At 48.1% G+C, this 20944-nt stretch overlaps 1 protein-coding gene and 1 long non-coding RNA gene across 2 annotated transcripts in view; one reads left to right on the top strand and one right to left on the bottom strand.

Moving 5' to 3' along the window:
- Positions 1-13963, bottom strand: part of VPS45 (vacuolar protein sorting 45 homolog) — a 29123-nt gene extending 15160 nt beyond the window's left edge. Inside the window, exons 1-13 of the mRNA XM_059832233.1 lie at positions 13871-13963; positions 13634-13768; positions 13360-13420; positions 12090-12169; positions 11497-11565; positions 11052-11189; positions 10529-10639; positions 9037-9171; positions 8554-8667; positions 7679-7846; positions 3923-4081; positions 3030-3137; positions 2588-2709 (exon numbers count right to left, since the gene is read on the bottom strand). Of these exons, the coding sequence (XP_059688216.1) occupies positions 2588-2709; positions 3030-3137; positions 3923-4081; positions 7679-7846; positions 8554-8667; positions 9037-9171; positions 10529-10639; positions 11052-11189; positions 11497-11565; positions 12090-12169; positions 13360-13420; positions 13634-13768; positions 13871-13963 (1493 nt within the window). The remainder of the gene's footprint in view (positions 1-2587; positions 2710-3029; positions 3138-3922; positions 4082-7678; positions 7847-8553; positions 8668-9036; positions 9172-10528; positions 10640-11051; positions 11190-11496; positions 11566-12089; positions 12170-13359; positions 13421-13633; positions 13769-13870) is intronic.
- A 4836-nt stretch (positions 13964-18799) lies between these two features.
- Positions 18800-19983, top strand: LOC132320145 (uncharacterized). Its single transcript, XR_009484551.1, has 3 exons — positions 18800-18834; positions 18981-19012; positions 19189-19983. It is a non-coding gene; the product is annotated as an uncharacterized LOC132320145 (long non-coding RNA).
- Positions 19984-20944: the final 961 nt, after the last annotated feature.

Below are 20944 nucleotides of genomic sequence, written 5' to 3'. Positions count from 1 at the left end.
TTTAATACAGAAAGAAATAGTTAAAAAGAAGCCTTTCAAATTCTTTGCTGTTCAAGCAAATGCGTCCCTTTGATGAAAAAATACAAAGCCTTTCGCCCTGACCTTCTGCTGAACTCCTGCCAATCACTGTAACACCATCCTCTGAAAGCAGAAAGCAAGAAGACAGCGTAGCCCAGTTTGCCTTGGGCTGTGACTTAGTATACTAAGTTTTGTGAAATTATTAAATTTACATTCCTTGCTCAATTGGTTTGGCACTTAGGCAAAACCATCAAGTGGGCCTTTTTCTTCCAAACCTGCTAACTAAAACCTGGTTTTAGATGAGCCCCCATTTTCATGACACTGAATATTCATACTTTATAGAGATAACACAGTGCTGTGGCCCCCATTTTTTGCAGCAAATAAAGACCAGACACAAAAAGTATTTAGGTGCCTATTTTTCATCAGTTACAACCCCTCATTCCTACAGCTCCTGTGTCTTTAGCTCAACGAAATCTACCATTCCTATCAAGAAACAACCCTAATAACCACGTGCCCTGACGCTGTTTATCGTTTTGCAGACATCTGACTCAGCAGCAGCACTGTTGGACTCGGCCACTGTCCCAAGGACAATCCCAGACCAAAGCAAGACCCTGAGAAATTTAAGGGAAAGAACAGTTTGGAAGCTCTGCCTTTGTATTTTTAGAGATTTACTTTAACAAAACTACTGCATTCCCGTTGTTTAGCTAAGAAACAAGGCTGCAGCGGCTGCGGAGAAGGGAGGGTGGTGCAAACTCCATTTCCCTTCATCCAACTTCTGTTTTCCTTCAGTCCGAAGTAGGAATTAAACCCTTCTCATGCTCCCCCAAATACATTCCTTGCATGTTCTTTGTAGCAGGATTCTCAGAGACAGGTTGCTGTACCCTCCTCCAGAAACATTTAAAGAGGAATCTAAGTGAAACACAGCTCAGGAAAATGTAAGTGGGAACTGAAAAAGAGACGGTAAGGGTCAGAAGGCCATTTGTTTCTAGTTAGCTCAGAACAAACCCCAGTCAGGGATGCCTGGACGCAGTTACTGCTGTTATGCAGGTCTCATTTCAGATCTACCACAAACCGTATCCCTCAGCCTCTTTTTGTTGGGCTGAAATCCATCTCAGTCGAGAGCTGGTTTCAAGGACAGAGAGGATATCGAGGCCCCTAGCAACAGAAACGCTATTTCACACCTATTAAAACCACCCATCCACCCTATCCAAAATTCACCATTTTATTTTAAAGGCAAAATCTGGAGCAAGGCAGATTTTTTTGGTCTACCAGAAACATACACAAACAAATTGTTTCTTGTACGACTGTAATTCTTTCTTAATCATAAATAAAATGATTAACGTCCCCTGCTGTCAGCCTGGCATGGAATTTGAATGCCTCCCTGCTACAAAACACATTTTCGCTTTCATCAGATGGGTCGAAATGCCCCAAGGCAGGGCTAAGGAGGAAGAGCGGTGTGCGCGTGCATCCCAAAGAGCGCCAGAGATGAATGCTCCCTCTTTGACACGCTTCTGCCCCTCCCACCCGCTTGACACTGCTGAACCTTGGACCCCAAGTCTGCTTCTCTCCCGCTCCAAACGAGTCTGTGGTTTTCATTTAACCCAAACCGCCCTGCAACAGCCACCTCATTTGTTGAGAATCACTACCTTGAATTTATTTTCTACTTCGCTAAAATAGTGGCAGTTGCTGATAAAAAGCCAGTAATACGCAGCGTGTGAAGGGAATGACGATTGTTCTAATGCTGCAAGTAAAACTTCTTCCACAGAACCCCGGGGCATTTAACAGGCATTGGAGAAGATTCAGAGAACTGCTGTGATGACCTCATCACGGATCACCCAAAGGAAGCAAAGCAACAGCCGGCTCTTCTCCTCAAAGGAGACTACCACTAGAAGGAATAAGAAATACCCCACCAGCACGCTGCAGAGGCTTAACTGAATTTACAGAAAGGAAAGTGCGGTACCAAAGGAAGGAGTGATTTGCACAGAATGCCCTTAGAGGAAGACTTGTCCTCTTTGATGACTCAGTGCCCTCACTCTGAGGCCCATATTTACCTTTAATGACTTCTTTGACAACAGATTAGCTTAGCTCCAGCAAAGTCAGTGAGAACCAGACAGCCAGAGTTCTTTCCAATTACCGTTATTAGCTGTATTCACCAAGATCCCATTCTCATCAGGAATAGTAACTGGCTCAGAAGGGAGAGCTTGCAGTTGGACTATTTCTGGTACTCTACAAATAAACGCCAGATGGCATGGAGTGAAGTTAGGGGGCATGTTGAAATCCATCATGTGAACATCCTGGCAGCTTGCTGCAATGGCTTTATCCTTTACCTGAGCCCCTACAATGGGAATGTCACATCTTGGCCAGCAAGAAAAGACAACCGTATTTCAGGCTTAATAGCCCTCTCCAGGGGACCTGCTTGAGAATACAAGAAAGACCTACACAACCAAGACATTTCTCTGCCAAGCCTAAGTTTTGTTCATCTGCAGGCACACAACAAAGCAAGTGGCAGCACAGAGGGAGGAGCAGATCTATTTCAGTTCCAAGCTCTACCCCAAAAGGCCCCATGTACCTGTCACGGAGAGTGTTGGGACCCAGGTAGGGGTACTGGCTGTCCTTGAGTTTTCCTTTGATGAGCTGATCTAGTGTTTCTTGAAGGAGAGGCTGGTGTTGCGTATAGACGTTCTCAACACCCTACAGTGCAAGAGAAGCTCTTGTTATGAATCGATACAGCAAAGAAGCAGGCTAAGAGAGAAGATCAGCAAAGGCACATAAAAGGAGCAGCAGCATCTGATGGATACAGCAACCGTTAACCACGGAAGTCCACTCTTAGAGAGGCTTTTCAGCAACTAACGCCCATTGTCTTCAGTGAGAATTATGCTCTAAAAGCCCAGTGCACTTACTATTAAATCTCTGAAAGCCATGACACGTGGCATTGCACTGCACGCGAGTCCTGCTCCGTGACTGTAATTTTGACTAAGACTGTCATTATTTCATCTGTGGCAGATCCATACCTTCAGTCCTTTGAGGAACTGTTTGGTGATGGCCACAGCATCCTTGGGACTGAACAGGTCACTGCCCCGGACCCGTTTCCCTCCGTACTCCACGACAGCAGACACTAGCTGTACAGAGAGAGGCAAAACCAGAATCCTATTAACCTGGGAGACTAGCTTTAAGGCAGTTTTTGTCTAGTTAGGCTCAATGGAGGTATTGAAACGATGACCACGGAGTCAGGGATATTGATCCCAAGCAGATAATGCAGCACAGAGAGAGGCAAGGGGGAAGAGAAGAAGCATTTCCCCAAATCCACCAAACAAGTCAGTCTGCCCTGACACTGCCTGCATAAGGAGAGAGGCTTTCATTTCCATAGTCTGCTGCAGTGACAGCAGATCTTCCCCACAATGTGAAATCATCCTGCTTCTCCACCTCCTCTCCAGCTGCTCGCTACATTTGCCAAGCACTGCCACCCTCTCCCGCCCAGCCAAGCTCCTTTCAGAGTCCCCAGAAGTCCTGTGCTGCAACTATCGCCTATTCAGCAGGAGCTGGGGGAAAAGGGGTGGGGAGGAAGAGGGGAAGGAGAGAGGAAGCATGTTCCAGGCCCCGTTTACATGCCACACACCCATCCTAGCAGACTCCTGGCACGCCTGCCATCTCTGCTTTATTCAATCCTTCATAATATCACTGATTTGGGAAATGGAAATTAAGCGATTAGTTACGCCTTTTAAAGTAACACCTGCAGGCCCCAGCCATGCTCAGGGTTCTTTTCGCAAGGTGCGGCGCAATTCAACAAAAAAACATTGTGCTAAACGAAAGCGGGCAAGCTTTACACCAATTAACGATGATTTTCCACCTCTGTGCCCCCCTGTCCCACTCGTTCATCCAGCCGAAGGAGCAATGCTGCAATTACCTTTCGGTATTTCTCCGACACACCCCTGTTCTTGAGATCTGTCATCAGGCCTGGCAGGCTATTGCTGCTGTGCCGCTCGTAGTGCAGGGCGTAAAGCATCACCAGCCGGGCAGCGTCAAACTCTGTCACCTTGGGGTTCTGCAGGAGGCGACGCACGTTCTGCAGCAAGATAGAGAGCAGTGTTAGTGCAGAGACCTTCAAAGGACATTAAATCAGACCAATATCAAGCCCACTGCCTAGCAACAAAATTGCGCGCAGGAGGAATGCAAGAGAATTAAATTGTGTCATAAGCAACAGAGCCCAGCTTCTTATCTGCTCTGCGGTTAGATTTATTAGAGTACAACGGAGCGCAAGTTGCTTTTGGGTCTTTTCACGAAGCTGGGAATTCACAGCCCAATTCTGTTGTCCATTCTTAACTCTCCATAACATGCTGCGGGGTGAGCTCAGGTTACCGTACGCCTCCCCTGAAGGGGGGCATCAGCGGCACTTACAGAAACCTTTAACCTCCGCCCTTCCCTTGCCAACTTGAGCAGAGCCAGAACTGGCCCACCCTAATACTGACTGTCAAGAAAAAAGAGCTAGGACAATTACACAGACTCTGTTTTCTTTTGGAAGGTGCGGGGCAGACACATCGACGTCTCAGATAACCTTTGGATGTGAGAAGTGGAGGAGCAAGCGTCAAGCATTTGGAAGCAAAGGACGAAAGGAATTAAAGCACAAAAAGGAAAAGAAGGACTAACACCACTGGAGGTAAATACAGAAATCTACCGTTATTACTTCTAACATGCAGATCGTGACTTTTTCTGCTGAATAGAACATGGCACCATAAATACAAAGGGTGCACGCCCCAAAGAGGCTGCCTGCTAAAGTACAGACCCTCTCCAGAAAAGTTCCGGCACCCCCGGTGCATGCCATTTACCCTCCAGGGATTGCAGGCAGGATATAATTGCTTGTGTAAGTTGACAATTGGCCATATAAGCGCTACTCCTTCTCATTACAACAAAAAGCACTTATTTCCTCCCTGCAACCTCTCCGTCATTGTGTCGAGTCACAGAGCTGAGATAATGGAGTTAACAGAACAAACACCAGAGCCAAGTTGGTAGCTTAGGTGAGCAGTGGGAGTAATAAGCTTCTCAACTCCGAGCTTTGAGATTGGATCTCAAAGAACAGGCATCAACTACCAGATGTGCTTGCAGACATCTGGTTCGGGCTGGACAGATGCTTTAGGACACAGCAGAGTCTGAAATTCTCCCTGTGCTGAACATTACAGCAAAACAGTCAGCCTCTATTAGCTCAAATGCACAGGAGCAGAGGAGCTGCCAGTTTTACAGCTGCAGAAATGGCAGTTCCAAGAAAGGGAGAGAACCAGTTAGGATTTTTTCCACTCTGTAAGCATACACGACCTTCAAACACTCCAAAAATCCCGGCACATCTTTGCAAGATTCCCCAACCCTCGCAGTACAGGTAAGGCAACACGGAAACATTCAGTGAACAGCTGTGAAACACTGTTGTGAAACTGTTGTTATTTACCACGCTGATTCAGCTATATTTGCTGTAATTTGTTTGACTGATGCTGACTAGTTACAAAAATACCGATAAAAACCTGGCTTTGAGGAGGACCAACAGGAGTTTTGCCATTAACCTTGGTAAGGTCAGGAATTCACCTGTGAGGGGAGGGACAGAGTCCCACGGAAATGTCTGCTCGCAAGATTTTTGATCCTGTGCTGGCAGTGCAGTGGCAATGCCTATATAAGCGGGAAGCGTGTAAAACAGAAAAGCTATTGTCCATCTAAGGAGATGGGATTCAAAACCTCCCATTCATCTCTCAAGGCTCATGTACTATGTCAGGATTAATAAGAGACCAGGGGAAGAATAACCAAAATGTACTGTACTCGGGGGCCCGAGGCCACCAGAGAAATTAACAATTGCTGAAGTTACATCAGTGGGAGAACAAGTCTGCCTTTATTTCGTGCACTGGCTTATTCTTCATTGTTTCTGTGGCCTTGGCCCTTCACTGCCATTAGGAGACTGCAGGAGGGAACAGCCTGGGGCAGTGCGGCCAGAGAGATACTGATCTCTCATGTAGAAAGATGCCAGTTCCATAGTTTTGCATTTATTTCCTAGCTGCTACATGTTTTCCAGTCGGTCTCAGCTGTTAGAAATACAATAGAGCCCTTTAGGCACGTGGCTGTAAGCACACTGCAGGCAGCTTTTCCGCTTTAAAAACTGCAGAAATACCTAGTTAGCGCAGACTAAGACCTGAATTAGCACCAAGGTGAACTCCAGTAACCACCCTGCCGTGACAGTGTGGCACTCGGTGGGGGCTGACCTGCCTGCGTCTCTGTCCAGTTTCCAGCACTGCCACATACTCTTTTAACCGTAGAGCTGATTACGCAATGGCATCATCACCAGAAGTTCACATCATCCCTTTCTTCAGTGAATCTGAGGTAACTTAATAAAAGACAGAAGAGTAGACCAACATTTTCCAAAATGGTCTCCAATGCCAAGCACCCAAGGTTCAACTCCAGTGCTCTGTGCTGTGTTAACATCAGAAATAACAGATCACAGCACAGATGCTACGGGCTGATGGATTAGAACTCAAATATTTGACTTTTAAACTGCAAAAGCTTGATCTAGAAACAACGATACAGCAAGAGAACCTCAGAGGCTGTTCTCAGCAAATCCATTTTATGGCTACATTCCCACTTCAATACTTAGTCATCTAAATTCTACCAAATATAAGCTATCGAATCATATCTATATGCTCACCAATCTATATAGCTGCGATGACTGCAACAGGCCTATGCTGATTCACATCAGCTCAGGATCTGGTAGTAGATTACAGTACTTGAAGAGTCTAATATTATCCCCTAGCCACCCACTTGGAGCACAGAATAACAGAGGCAAAGACGACGTGTATTTCAAATCTGTTGAAGATGCTTATCTTTATTTTCTAGTCAGGTTGCTTCTCCAGTATTGTGTAAAGGAGTCCATGATATGCTGCAACTTCTACCTTAGCTATGAAAAATTAAGGGATCATTTTTGAATACCGAGTTGCTGGTTGAACTCTGCTATAATACAGTCACGCTCAACAATACTGCTATTTTCTCTGAATAGTCAGCAGCCACAATTCATCACTATTGACATACTGTCAGATACTAGGTCAGGTCATGGAATCCAACAAGCCAGCACGGGGTCAAAACTTCAGTCTATACTCAGCTATAACAGAAGTCTCTGTTAGGCTTTTTCAGACCTCTTTGCCAAAGAAATCTTTTATCTGAGAGGCTTTCCACTGTTTTTTATTTAAGAGGGAAAAAAAAAAAAGGTAAAAGCCAGTACCTCAATGAATAGTCTGGTTTAGACAATTTCACGGATTCCATTTCTCCTCCTCCCCAACAAATACAACAAGCTTCTGCACGGGGGTCCAAGGTTGGTTTTTTTTTAGTGGTGCCTGCACAGGCAGCTTGCCAGAAGCCAACTGACTGCATATAATGAAGGAATGTTGTATTGTGAAATGTGAAGACAGAATTTGCAAAGATGCTTCTCAAGCCAGTTATTAACTATGATTCATCCCCATCTGAACTGAACGGGGAGGAGAAGAGTAATTCTAACATCTACTGTCCCAGCCCTGCAGGATATCTGCACGCAGAACTCCCACTGACTTTCAGTATCAAACTGCCATCGACAGGAGAGTTACAGGATCAAACCATCTCGATTGAGACAAAGGATCAAGGTCAGGGTTTGAGCCCCAGGTACCTGGAGAGCGCTGGAATGGTCGTTCTGGCAGGCCAGCTCCTGCTCCACTTCAGACACCTCCAGCAGGTTCCGCTCACCAACCAGTCGAGAGAGCTCTCCCACTACTGTCACGTGCTTCGATACCGTGCCTGACATCTTCTTGAACTGCGGGTAATTCTCCACAAATGCCTGCAATGGGGAAAGCAAAGCAACCGGTTCTTCAAAAGAAAAGCAAGAGACAGCGGATATGTGCTACCCAGGGATAAACTGTATAAGCTAATTTGCATCGATATAAGCAAGACCAGCGCGGGGGTATGGATGATCGGGTACCTCAATCCCAGGAGCCCATAGGATTTCTCCCATTACAAGGAGATTTTTGGTAGGGATGTACTTTTTATTTACTCTAGGAAAAAAAAAGGATACAGAAAGTATCTCCAAAGACATTGCCAGAATTCTTTAAATCTTGAGCAGTGACTGAACTGACAGCCTGTGCTCTGAGCTGTTGCCAAGTGACCCAGCTCAGATAAAACGTCCACACAGCCATAGCGGGTAAGCTAAGTACTTAAACCAGAGCTTAGCAATTCAGTTGTAGGGCTTTGGGATTTCAGCAAGCTCTAAGCAGCAGCTTAGGGAGCAGGCAGAAGAAGCAAGCTTGTAGGCCACACTGCAGTGCTGCAGAATGGCCTATCGAAGCGCCTAGCCTTCAGTGAAGAACCGTTGTAATGAACACCGTGGAAAAAGGAGATTCCCGCTCCAGAAAACTAGCAACGCCACAGAGATCTGAACCGTTGGTACTGGTAGTGTGGACTGCCAGTATGCAGCCAGTAGTGATCTGCACTATCCTGCAACGGACGGGCTTTACAAAGTCCAGTCAGTCACGTGTACATTGTCTGTACCTTCATATCTGCTATGGATTCCAGCTTCTGCTGCTCCTTAGGTTTCCTCCTCTGGAAATCCTCCATAAGATTCTTGATGTTACTGCCAATCTCTGCAAAGTTCAGGTACATGTTCTGCACGGAACAAGACAGGGATCTGAGAGAAAGCTGTTCTAACGTGAGCCTTGATGCCACTGGAACAAGGTGGCACTCTGTGCCCAAAACACTGAAGTGCCATTGCACATCGTCTCCCTGAGACGCAAGCTTGAGGAAGCAGCTCTGCTGTTGGCCCGGGTTTTATTTAAAACTATAAAATGGACATGTTATTTCATGTCAGATGCTGCTTGCATTACACATTGATTTTTATCGCTTGCATAAGCTATACAGCACATCACCACCCCGATGCTCAAAGTCATTGGAAAGTTCCTTTCACGTGGCAAAACCACGAATGGAACCTGCTCCCCAAATTCAGCTACTCATGAAGGACCCCCCTAAGACACCTACGTTGGCGTAGAACTCGTCGTTCTCAGCAGACAGGACCACCTCTCGGAGATCCTTGCTTATCCCCGGTACCCGAGAGAGGTCGATGCGGTTGTTGTTAATCCCCAGCAATTCGTGAACCATAGCCTGGTACGTCCACTAACGCGGACGGTGAAAGAGAAAGGGAAATTATGACCTCAGTAAGATAACAAGCAGCACTGGAAAACTAATGGATTTCAGGCTGAACTCAAACAAAGCCAGTTTACATGCCTCTAGTAACACACAGCGGATCCAAAGCGTGCGTCCCTCAAACTTTTGCCAGAACGTTACAATATGAAATAAATATTACATCTGTTATAATCAGACGGGCATCCCACGGTGAGAGGCGCTGGTACAAACACAAAGGAAAACCACCCCGTTCCAGGGCGCTCGCTGTAGGTACGTTCTAAACACACGACTCTAAAAGAAGAGCGGTGGGGATTAATATTCCTCTTCAAAGGGTTCTCTTTGCCACCATTATCTCCCCCCCCTGCCGTGAAGGGACATGTATTTTTGGCTGCAGAGGTTCCACGGTTACAAACCGCACCGTTTCCTACCTGCTCCTTCGCTGCTCAGGCAGCAGTAGGAGTGTGTGTTTCTGCACACCAGTGAGTTACTATATTTATCCTGGGAAGACTAACATTTATCTAGAGAGAAAACCAAAAGCTGATCAGAGCACCGACAGGCCCAACACTCCCTTTACGTTCATTTGAATCTCTCTTCTGGATAGAAAATCTCCACGCAGCAGATAACGCTTTTGGTGCCCTGTGCCGAGTGCAGCCCTTAACTCTACAAACCACGTGTGAGACAGGTTTCTGACTGTCAGATCACTCCAATCATACAAGCATCACCTCCAGCTCCTGCCCCACCAGCGTTACAGAAGCGCTGGCTGCTGTTGAGGTAGCCCGGCTGCAGCTCCAGCCATTGCCTGATCACCAGACTGATTTGTCTCTAAGTGTACCCCACAGAAATGAAAGGAGACAAACAGATTCTGCCAGAATCTGCAGCAGAGCGAAGAAAAAAAAAATCACAATAGCTACATAGTAAATACTACCGCCCAGCAATAACACAGAGGGAGAAATACACCGGTGCAAGGTCACTCAGTAACTGTGTGCGCGCGCGTTGCCGAACAGCCTACACAAATAAAGCCTTGGAAAGGACACTGCCACGACACGAGGAGTCCGGACGCGAAGCGTGTCTCACAAGCGCAAGTGGCCTGGTTTTCCAGAGTGCTGGCTATACCCGCCGCTGAAGCCAGCACACACAACCCGTGCTCAACAGCCTGAAAAATCAGGCCACGAGATAAAAGAGGGATTTCAAAAAGAATGCAGGCAGGGGCAATGCTTTTTACCTTTCAAATATAAACCATGCCCTGCCAAGGTGTGAGCTCCGACTCACTGCTACCGCCACAGGGCTCTGTGCACGTCCGGAACTCGCATTCCCATCTCAGCCTTTGCACAACCGCGAGATGATTCACCTGGTTCAGAAGCGGGGTGATGGCATCGTCAGACCGGTCCAGAATGAGGAGCAAAGGAGGAACCTCAGTGCGCCGAAAGTCAAACAGCTCATACTCTTTGGTGATTACTTGCTGTCGAGAAAGGGGAAAAAAAAGCCACTTGATCTTATGTATACGCAGAAAATGTTTCCTCTTAGCTTGGATACAGGTGAACAAAAAGTGAAGAGCTGGTGAAAAATAAGTTGTGCTGCTATCTTAGTCTACACCGCTAACGAAGAAATAATACCTGCTCTCAAAAGGCACCAGGTAACCTACTGCAATTTATGACACCCACGTGAAATCCAGTTCTTCACCTGCTCTTTGGTTGGCAGCAGGCAGAGAAGCGGGATGTGACCTGCCCAAAGCCGTGCAACAAAATCAATGATACGATTTACAAGAATCGACTGAAAAAGGGTATTTCTCTCAAATGCATCCGTATGTAAAAGAATTAAAATTTAAGTACATCGCCAAATGTATTTCCCATCGCTGTAGGTTCTCACCGTACCTTCACACATTCAGCAAGCCTCTTCGCTGACTCGGAAGCGAGCTGGTACCGAATCATGGGGCATTTCTTCAGAGACAAAAGCAGAGCAGTCAGCCCTTGAGTTGTCCGGGACAGCTGAGCCGGATCCCAGCTGCGACCCTGGAAGGAAAGGCTGTGTCTAGTCGGGATGCACCGTCCCCAGACTCTTTCTCACATAAAGTCTTACTTCTAAGTCTTGAAGTCTTACAGTAAACTCTAGTTTGACTGAAGAGGCAGGTACCCCAGAGGCCACAGTCCGGATTCCCCAGCGTTCCTCTCCTTGCCAACTCCTTGTAAGGATCAGCTGCCCCCTTACAGACCCTCAACAGCAGCCTGCCCGCTGGGCAACCCACCAGCTTGTTGTGGCTACTGCTCTCTCTATTAACCATACAACAAGACCCTGGAGGAGCATTAGCTTTTTTCATACCTGGCAGCAGCCCAAGAGGTTGAGAGAAAAAACGTGTGGATTCACTGCAATGTAATCGCCGTAGAACTCCTGCCAACAAGCGAAAGCAAATACAGTTACGCGTCTTGCCAACCCTTATTCAGCCTCCAAGAGTTCCAGCATCAGCCACACTAACACTAAAATCCTAAGCAATGCACGGACTCATTGACTCTGATCATTTCTCCTTCCTCCGTGCCTAACCTCTCAGATCCCTACGCTTCTGCTGACAACTCCACTGCCCGTTTGCCGCGTCTATTTTTCGAGTACGTAGCTCTTCGTCAACACCACAAACATGCAGCAGCCTTGTGAAACACAGATGACGGCAGAACCAGCAGTGGCTCCGACAACCGGAGGGCAGGTAGAAACAGGGGACGCAGGAGTTTTTCTTTCTTTTACTTTTTAAGCCCACGTCTACATTCATCTTTTCTTCCATCCTAGACTGTTGCACAGCAGCGCTGCATGCTGTTCAAGAACTACAGAGTCCTCCCAGTGCCACACCTGAGTTTGTTACCTCGTACGTTCACTTTGCCGGTGCTTTTGGATTAGGAGTTCTATTTAAAATATTCAAAATTCACCTGAACTTCAGCCACAACTTCCTGTTCATCAGCCTCAGCCAATGACTTGACATCACTCTTACTGATCACGTTACTGAAATCTGAAAGAAAACAACAGCGAAAGAACAGTCGGGCTCTGCGAGTGACACGTAACACACAAGAACACCACAGAACAGTACGACCAGATTTTCCCCTGGAGCAGAAGCAGATTACAACAGAGATCCCCTGACCTTACACCTGCAATTATTATGCAGAAATCCTAATCCAGAAGTTACCTCACTCTGAGCTAATTCCCCGTCCAGCTATCCGCCTCTGGTGCCAATATCCAGTACGTGACTGCAGCACCGGGTCAGCACGTAACGGTCAACGGTGGATTGAACGCCCCGTGGGACGCGGCAGTGCTGGGAAGGCGGCAGAGGCTCGCTCTCGTCCTCTCCCTGGCCTCACATCTGCCCAGTGAAGCAACACCACGTACAGCCCGCTCGCAGTCAGTGGTTTTACACGCCTAAAACCCACGCAGTATTACACGGCTGAACACAGTGACAGCCACATCTCTGCCAAGTTCCTCGGCGTTGCTGTGCCGGCAGGTCACCACCCCGCTTTCCAAACCCGAGGCCCCTCCGGCAGCCCGGCGCTGCGTTCCCGCAGAGCGGCAATGACATCTAGGGGCCACTCCAGCTCGTTTCCCGCTGTCGCACCGAGCGGTGCCGGGGCTGGAGGACTAGGCTTCAACACAAACCCGGCTGTTCTGCTTGATTTCCAAACCCACAGGATATTCTGTGGCCCGAGCAGGACACGTGAGGGACAGCCGCCTGATACGGCCGGCATTAGAAGATGCCGTGCAGCAGGTTTAGTCCAACGCTGGGATGTTAAGTCTATCCTAAATTATTTACCTTTGGGCCAGTCTCTCATCCTCTGCATCCCAATTTTCCTTACAGGAAAGGCACTTCACCCCCATCGTTAGCCTTCTTTCACGTTTATGAAGCAACGTGAAGCTTTCAAATCCCAGAAGTTTTCAGGGATAAGCCGTATTGGAGGAATGCAGATTTATGACGTCACTTTGTTAAGATCTCTTGCAAGTCGCTTCTGTTTAATATTTTATCTTACAGGTGTGTACCCTTTGCCAAGAGAACTAGACAGTGTAAAAACTAGAATTCACACATCCTCAGCGTTTTAGTCAAGGCCTGTCAGCGGGAATGGTCGCAGCGTCTCATGTCTGTATTTTCCACTGGCCCCAGGTCGGTCTCCGACGGGCAAGGCCGACTTACCGGAGAGAACGGGAGGTACTTACAAATAAAGTAGATGCTGTACTTTGGCCTCCGCAGCTCCTGGATGAGGAACTCCACGTTCTCCTGGAGGGAAAACAGCACCGGGGAGAGCAGGTTTTAACAACCTCGAGTAAGACGGGTTTGGAGTGATGTCGCGGTCCCTCGTCCTGACCTCCAGCCACCTCGGGCTGAGGGTGGCGGGGCAGGGCGTGGCAGGGCGTGGCAGGGCGTGGCGGGGCGTGGCAGGGCGTGGCAGGGCGTGGCGGGGCGTGGCGGGGCGTGGCGGGGGTGCTCTACCTTGGAGGGCCGCAGGAAGCAGATGGCCTTCAGGTGCTTCATGGCCTCCCTGTTGGCGGAGTCGAGGCGCTCGAAGAGGTACACCTCCTTCTGCAGGATCTCGGACTGCGTGTACACCACGCTGACGATGCCGGTCTGCGGGCGGGAGGCGGCAGCGCCCGTCACCCCGGGCCTCGGGCCCCGCCGGGCCGCCCGGCCCAGCAGCGGCCCGCACCCCGCCCCGGCCCCGCCGCTCACCGTCTCCCGGTCCATGAGGAGCACCTTCATGCCCGGCCCGCTGTCCTCGATCATCTTGGACACGTACTGCTTGACAGCCAGCACCGCGTTCATCTCGGCTCCGCTCCGCTCCGCTCCGCTCCCCTCGCCTCGGCCCGGCTCCGCTCCGCCGCCGCCCGCCTGGGAGTTGTAGTCCGCCAGCGCCACTGCCGCCCGGCCGGAACGCGGCGACGGACTACAACTCCCAGCCTGCCCCGCGGCGCGGCCCGCCCGGCCCCGCCGAGGAGCCCGGCCCCGCCCCGCCCCGCCGGCCCGCTCCCCGCCAGCGGCCGGCCCCGGGGGGCGGAGGGGAGCGGCGGGCCGCGGCCTGGGCCGGGGGGGGCTTCTCCGGCAGCCCGCGGGGAAACCCTGCAGCCGGCCGGGTCTCGTCCCTTCGACCCCCCCCGCCGCGGGGCCCTGAGGGGGGCCCTGAGGGGGGCCCGAGCTGAGGGGGCCCGAGCTGAGGGGGGCCCTGAGCTGAGGTGGGCCCTGAGCTGAGGTGGGCCCTGAGCTGAGGGGGGCCCTGAGGGGGGCCCTGAGCTGAGGGGGGCCCTGAGCTGAGGGGGGGCCCGAGCTGAGGGGAGCCCTGAGGGGGGCCCGAGCTGAGGGGGACCCTGAGCTGAGGGGGGCTCTGAGGGGGACCCTGAGCTGAGGGGGGCCCTGAGCTGAGGGGGACCCTGAGGGGGACCCTGAGAGGGGCCCTGAGCTGAGGGGGGGCCCTGAGGGGGGCCCGAGCTGAGGTGGGCCCTGAGCTGAGGGGGACCCTGAGGGGCGCCTGAGCTGAGGGGCACCCTGAGGGGGGCCCGAGCTGAGGGGGGTGGAAGGGGCCTGGGAGGGTGAAAGCAGTTTAGGGCTGAACCCGCGTCTCTCTCTCCCCACAGGCCCCGCACCCGCCTCGCCCCACTGCCAGGGCCCCTGCCCTTCGGCGGCCGTGCTGCCGGGCCTCTCCTCCAGCGAAGGGCGGGTGGAAAGGACGCGCTCAAACCCCGTTTCGGTATGGCGCACGATAAAGTCATGGGGGCAATTCTCTGGCAGGTCGTTTATCACCGGGCTAACCCCCCCAGCGCACTGGCTCCCGGTTCGGGGAAGGTCTAGGCCCGGACAGACCCGGCCCGGCTGCAGGCAGCTGCAGCACCCTGGCCTAGCTCCGTATTTATCCACCCAGGCAGGGTTTTGAAGACCTACGCCAGCCAGCTTGGCTTCCAAAAGCAAATAAAATCCGTAATAATTTCTATCTTAAAAAGCCCCGCAGTGGTAGCGGGGTTTGGGGGGGCAGCTGGCGGGGGACGGAGGACACTCCCGTGTCACTGCTCCTCGGCATCGCGCATCTTCGGGATGGGGAGCGCGGCGGTTGACCTTTGTGGGCTAACTCGCGTGACCGGAGCTGATACTTCTTTTGCTAACCTTTAAAAGAGCGGGTCTCTCTGCTATTTATTCCGCTGCTATTCTTATTCCTGAGTGTGACAATTCTGGAAAAGGGCTATTACGTTCATGAAAATGTAATCATCTAATGTGTACGTTTTATACAGAAACTGGTGAGCAGGTGTTGATGAAAAATGAAAGCTATTTGCAAATCTTGTAAGTATCTTTTCATAGAAGCTGACACAAAGGAACCCTTCCACACTTACAGTTCATCTTTTGTTCTGCTTTACATTTAATATACCATACGTTTAATATAAATTTAATTCCATTAGTATGGAAATAGGGATATAGCTTAAATTTTTTGTATTTTACAGGAAAAATAAAGATCAGAGAAAGAGGCTTGTCCATGAAATCTCCTTTTTAGACAGCAGCCAGTCTGTAAGTAGTACTTACGAAAGCATTCTTGGAGACATTCACGATACATTAGCGATACACAGACTATTGAAGTTTGTGTATGGAGATGAGATGTGAAGTTTCTTCGTACCATAGTGTAACAGAGTAGTTCAGAAGTGTCACACCTTCCCTGGCTACGTTAAGCTGAATATAACGAATATTTTCTCTCCCTACCAGCCACAGTCTTGTAAGAAAGCCTTTCTAGCGAGTAAATGGGGTGAGATTTAGAAATCCCAGCTACCGTACGCAAAAAGCAGTTGTAGTCAAGCGCTGAGAAGTATCTCCACGATGAAGTGAGCTGAGAAATCTGTCTTTTAAATACATACAACTGCTATAAACATGGATGTTAAAGCAATACCATGTCAAGGTTAAGACAAGGCTTTGTTTTGCCAAAGTTGTCTCATGTTTGCAAATAACACTAAAACATTCAAGACAAGAGGGAAGGCAATCCCTGTGCTTGCTACGAAGTACAGCAGGTGCCTGTTTTCACTATTCCTATAAACTTGGCCCGGATGGAGGAAAAATGCAGCTGTGTCTCCAAAATAACGCAGGAGGCAACAGCCGTTAAATCCCTCCCTTTAGTCTGGGCACGCAGACTAGCTCATGGCATTTGGATTTGATTGTAGTTTGTTTTCCAGTGTGATTTAGTGAGTATAATACTGAGCTGCCACAATATATAGATCACGTATAAGCAAACATCTCTTAGCTGTTGCCATTTCTGCCATCAGGTAGCTACTACGTTCCAGCGTTTAATGTAATTTAAAGAAAAAACCACCCTGAAATGACCAGATATTTTCATATTCTCCCTTGCATCCAGGAAGCCATCAGCATTGCAATAGCAGAAATACGGTCAGCGCGAGCAGAACGTTTATTAACTTTATGAGATTATATTGGTTTGGCATCGATTTTGTATTGCAACTCAGAACAGCATGCAACGTAAAGACTAAAAGGCAAAGCTACAGGTATTTTAAAATCCAAGACGCTTAATCAGCCCGAAAAAAAGCTGACGTTAAGGATGTACGAAGTTGATACTGATCTTAATGTTCACAACGCAATGTTTTTTTCCTATCCCAGGGCCAGGAAATGGAAGCTTTGAGGACAGAAAATAGGAAGCTAAAAAATGCAGTACGTTTTACATTTTATTTAAACGTGTAGGCAGTTTGTTGTATGACATCTTTTTGCAGTTGCTCAGGGAATAATCACGCACATCAGTTTAACACCTTTGGTTTCGCCGGTATACGGAGACTTCGCTGTTAGTGTTTCCGTATTTGTGCTCATTGCCGTTTTCTTTCTGTTTTCTCTTCCTCAGAACTCAAGACTGCGATATAAAACAACAGGTATTTTATCTACCTAGCCACCTAAGCATTTCCCAACAGGAAATTCTTTATCATTAACATTTCATAAATCAGAAACTGAATCGAAGAGCAAACATCTGTTATTAAAAATCTTTTAATACAAAAAGATGTAAGGAAAATAAAGTGAAAAAATCAATTCTGTATGCTTATAAAACTGACTGCTAATAAAACAAGCTAGGTGGGATCAAAATGTAGTTTAGATTACTTAAATTCTTACCTAGTAAACATTCTTATTTGGAGAAGTATTGAAGCCTCCCTTTAAGTCAATGGGAATTTGTGCAGAAATCTGTGTGGCAAGGCCAGCTGCCTTAGGCCCTTGTTTCGCAAGAACTGCCACCGCCTATGACATTTTGCAGAGTCAGGCATGTAAATCGTTCATAGACAAACGCGCTGAAATGAAAAAATAGTCTATTAAGATCTCAGTGGAATAGTTTGTACCCGTCTTCCTAACCCATCTGCTTGGAAGATAAAAGCGAGTTTGGCTGTGAGTTTGGTAAACAGAGCTTCATCTTCCAGTTTGGGCAGTAAAAATAATGTATCATTCCCTTTTCCTCCTAGATTGGGCATTAAGGAAAGAAGAGCACGAAAAGTAAGGATGAGAATTGTCTTACATTGGGTTACAATGACATACAGCTGAGCTAAACTAATGTGGCTGTGTGGCTTGGAAGGGCAGAGCGCATTTCACCCTTGATTAATAAATCTTTCCAATTTCTGGTGGCTAAAGTTCTGTGACAAATGGGCGTCTTTATCAGCTTTGTACTTGAGAATCGTTCTGACCAGTAACATCTATTTGCATTTTGCTTTGTTTTCAAGGGAGATTGAGAGACTTTCTGGCGAGATATCCAACTACTTAAAGGGCACCAATTTCTGGGTAAATATGTCAGGACTTTAAAAAAAATTTGGAGAGCGTTTATTGAGACTAAGCCTCCTCCCCAGTTTTGCTACATGCTGCTGTGACATGAAGAATAGTCAGAGGAAGGGAAGGAAGCCCCAGAGACAGTAATTGTAAACGTGATCGAAGTTTGTGCCATTTGCAGGGACCAGGCAAGCCTCAGAAACGGTTAAAAAATCCCCAGTACCCCAAAATGGAGCAAAGGGAAACCCGTTACTATCCGCGTTAGAGAAGCACTCGCTAGGGATGCATATGAGAAGTGCGAGCTACTGTGTAAACTCCAAAGTGGACTTGTGAAAAATACCTCGCTTTTTACAATTGCTTATCAAATGAACTGTATCTCTTGTTTAATGTGAAGAGTTGAAGCATCTCGGCAGCCCAGGTGTGGTATTTTTAACCGCTGAAAGAACAGCTGAAAATATTCAGAAAGAATGTTCCTCTTTATATGTAAAACCGTTCTGCATTTGTGCAGTTACATCCGATAGTGATACACTTCCTACCTGCTTTGTAGCCACTCGAAGTGATTTAGAATGAAAACATTTGTATGGTATTAGGAGTCTGGCTACTGTTATTTGGTTTAAAAGAAATTATAACAAAAATGTTTGGCATTCGGAGTTATAACGTGGATGTGAAGCCGACGGTCTGCAGGTAACTCTAAATGTTAAAATGATTGTGCTTCTATTTTTAAATGAGCAGGTAAGAGAGCAGCAAGGAAACAGACCCAACATAGGAGGTGAGCAGAGGGAAATGTTTGCTTTACCAACGCCTCTCGGAATAACGATGTGAGCAAATGTATTGCATCATGACTTTGGAAACTTCATTTTTCAGCTGAATGGCTTAGAAAAATTACTGAGCGAAACCCCAGGCTTTTCATCGATGCTGAGGTGAGTCATTTGCCAGCTAGCTGACAGAAATTTTGGGTGCATTCCAAGGTGTTTTCACAAAACTGGTGGCTACATACGCATCTCTCTTTATTTCAAGTACTTAGGTTTGAGTTGTAAAATGTTCGTTTTAATTTCTTTGGTTTTAGGAAAGAAATTTTGAGAAGCATTGACACCCCAGGTCAGTATCATTTCATTATCAGTTTTAATTAAAGCACTGGGAGTGAAGAAGCTTGTGGCAGCTTAGATTAAACAAGCAGTTAAACATAAATAACCCCAACACGCAGCTTCTGGGGAAACCCAGAAAAGATCAGTGGCGTTTTAAAACCCATTTTCATCGTGTTTGAATTCCTGCAGCACTCAGACAGAGGGCGCCTGGGGAGCGGAGGAAAGTAACTGTGCGTCCTCTTCGGGGCTAAATGCTTTGACGGCAGTAGGAAAACACTGACCACACGGAATTGAGCAGACTTTATTGGTCATAGCTGTTCTATTTGGAGGGATGCTGCTGAGATGCAGCAGTGCCCCAAAATACGTGAAGCTGGCCGGGTGCACGATGCGTTCAGTGACTCAGGGCTCGTCCTCAGCATCCCACGGCGCAGAAGCTGCAGGGGATTTTAAAACCAGCAGCGTGAGGAAGCGATGTCTATGTCTCACTGCTTCGCTTTCTGTGCCACGCAAGGTGTATCGTTCAAGCTGCTTTTCACCAGTTGTAGCAAAAAATCCGTAAAAGGGAACGACAAATGGGGTCAGTCGCAAGATGTGGCAGTAACGAAGAGATCTACTTGGCAGCCGGATGGAAAATGTTTGTACAGTATTAATATGTCTGGGACGACGCTGTGCATAGCTGCGATACGTGGTGCACCGAGTTCGTGGAAGTCCCATAGCTAAATCTCGATAAATCTCTCCAGAGAGAGAGAGAGGTCTGGAAAATAAGAACCTGGTCCTGAAGGTCGGGGGATCTTGTTGCTCCTCCTGGGGGAAAATGATCCTGCGCGGGGGCCCAGGCCGTACGACCTGAGCCCGGGCTGCTGGAAGCGTCGGGAGGCTGCTGGGGGAGTCTGGCACGCAGCGCAGTTGCAGACTTGCTGACATGTACAACTTGCTATGCAGACTGTCAGTTATGTTCACATTAAATGTGTAAAATAGATACAAAAATAGCCCAAGTTCTATGTTTTGTTGTTGAAACCTATTGTTACATCAAAAGCTATAACACCGCATCTCCTTCGTCATTTTGAATGTCCATGTTGAGACGTCAGAGACTGATTTTTTAGTCAAACTTAGGCAGCAGTAGAGAACCACTGTAGCTTTGGCCCCCGGTGTGCCGGCATGGGAGGGCTGAAACCAGCCTGTAAAGGAGACAAGGGAGCATCGTATGCCTTTTTTTTTTCGCCACATCATTAATGTTAGTGCGCAGGAACGTCTTTATTTTGGACAACCCGCTGTTCCTCATCCATTTCAACCATTGGGAAAGAACTAGCACAAATGATGTTCCTATTTAGGAACCTTAAAGGTGGCGTCAGAGCTTTTTTCTTTCTCTGTATCAGCCACTTGTACGCTCTTGCAAAGCCCATTTTTTGAGAGCTCTTTCCCCCCCCGCCTCTTCCCACAGCTCCCATCTCTCCCTCCTTCTGCTCCTTACGCCCAAAATCACCCCGGTTTTTAAATTTGTGCTTGTACCAAGGAGTGCTTGGTCAATCAGCAGAGCGTCCTTCCAGGTTCAAAGTACGAGCACGTTACCTAGTTTTACTGAAAATTAGGTAATGCTCCTCTTCAGGAACACCGGCTGCGGTGGGGTGACGTTCAGGTGCGCAGGACAGCCTTCGGTCATGCTAATCGCAGTAAGAACCGCCGTTGGGATTAGCTGCTATTCCTAGAGGGACAGAGCTAAAATGGGGCTGCGCCAAACTGAGCCAGCGCACCCTCGCTGCCAGATCCCTATTTATAGAAGAATGGATAAATGAATAAATCCTGCCTTTCACGTCCAATTAAGCAACTCCCCTTTTTCTTAATCGAGTAACCTACACGTTTGTTGTCTTTTAAGGACTTAGATTACCAGTTGAGATCACACTCTAAATTTCGTTTCACTGTTGAAAATACTTTGGGTCTTCTTCCT

Source organism: Gavia stellata, chromosome 33 (genome assembly GCF_030936135.1).
Source record: "Gavia stellata isolate bGavSte3 chromosome 33, bGavSte3.hap2, whole genome shotgun sequence".
NCBI lineage: Eukaryota > Metazoa > Chordata > Aves > Gaviiformes > Gaviidae > Gavia > Gavia stellata.
This window is presented reverse-complemented; position numbering and strand designations above follow the sequence as displayed.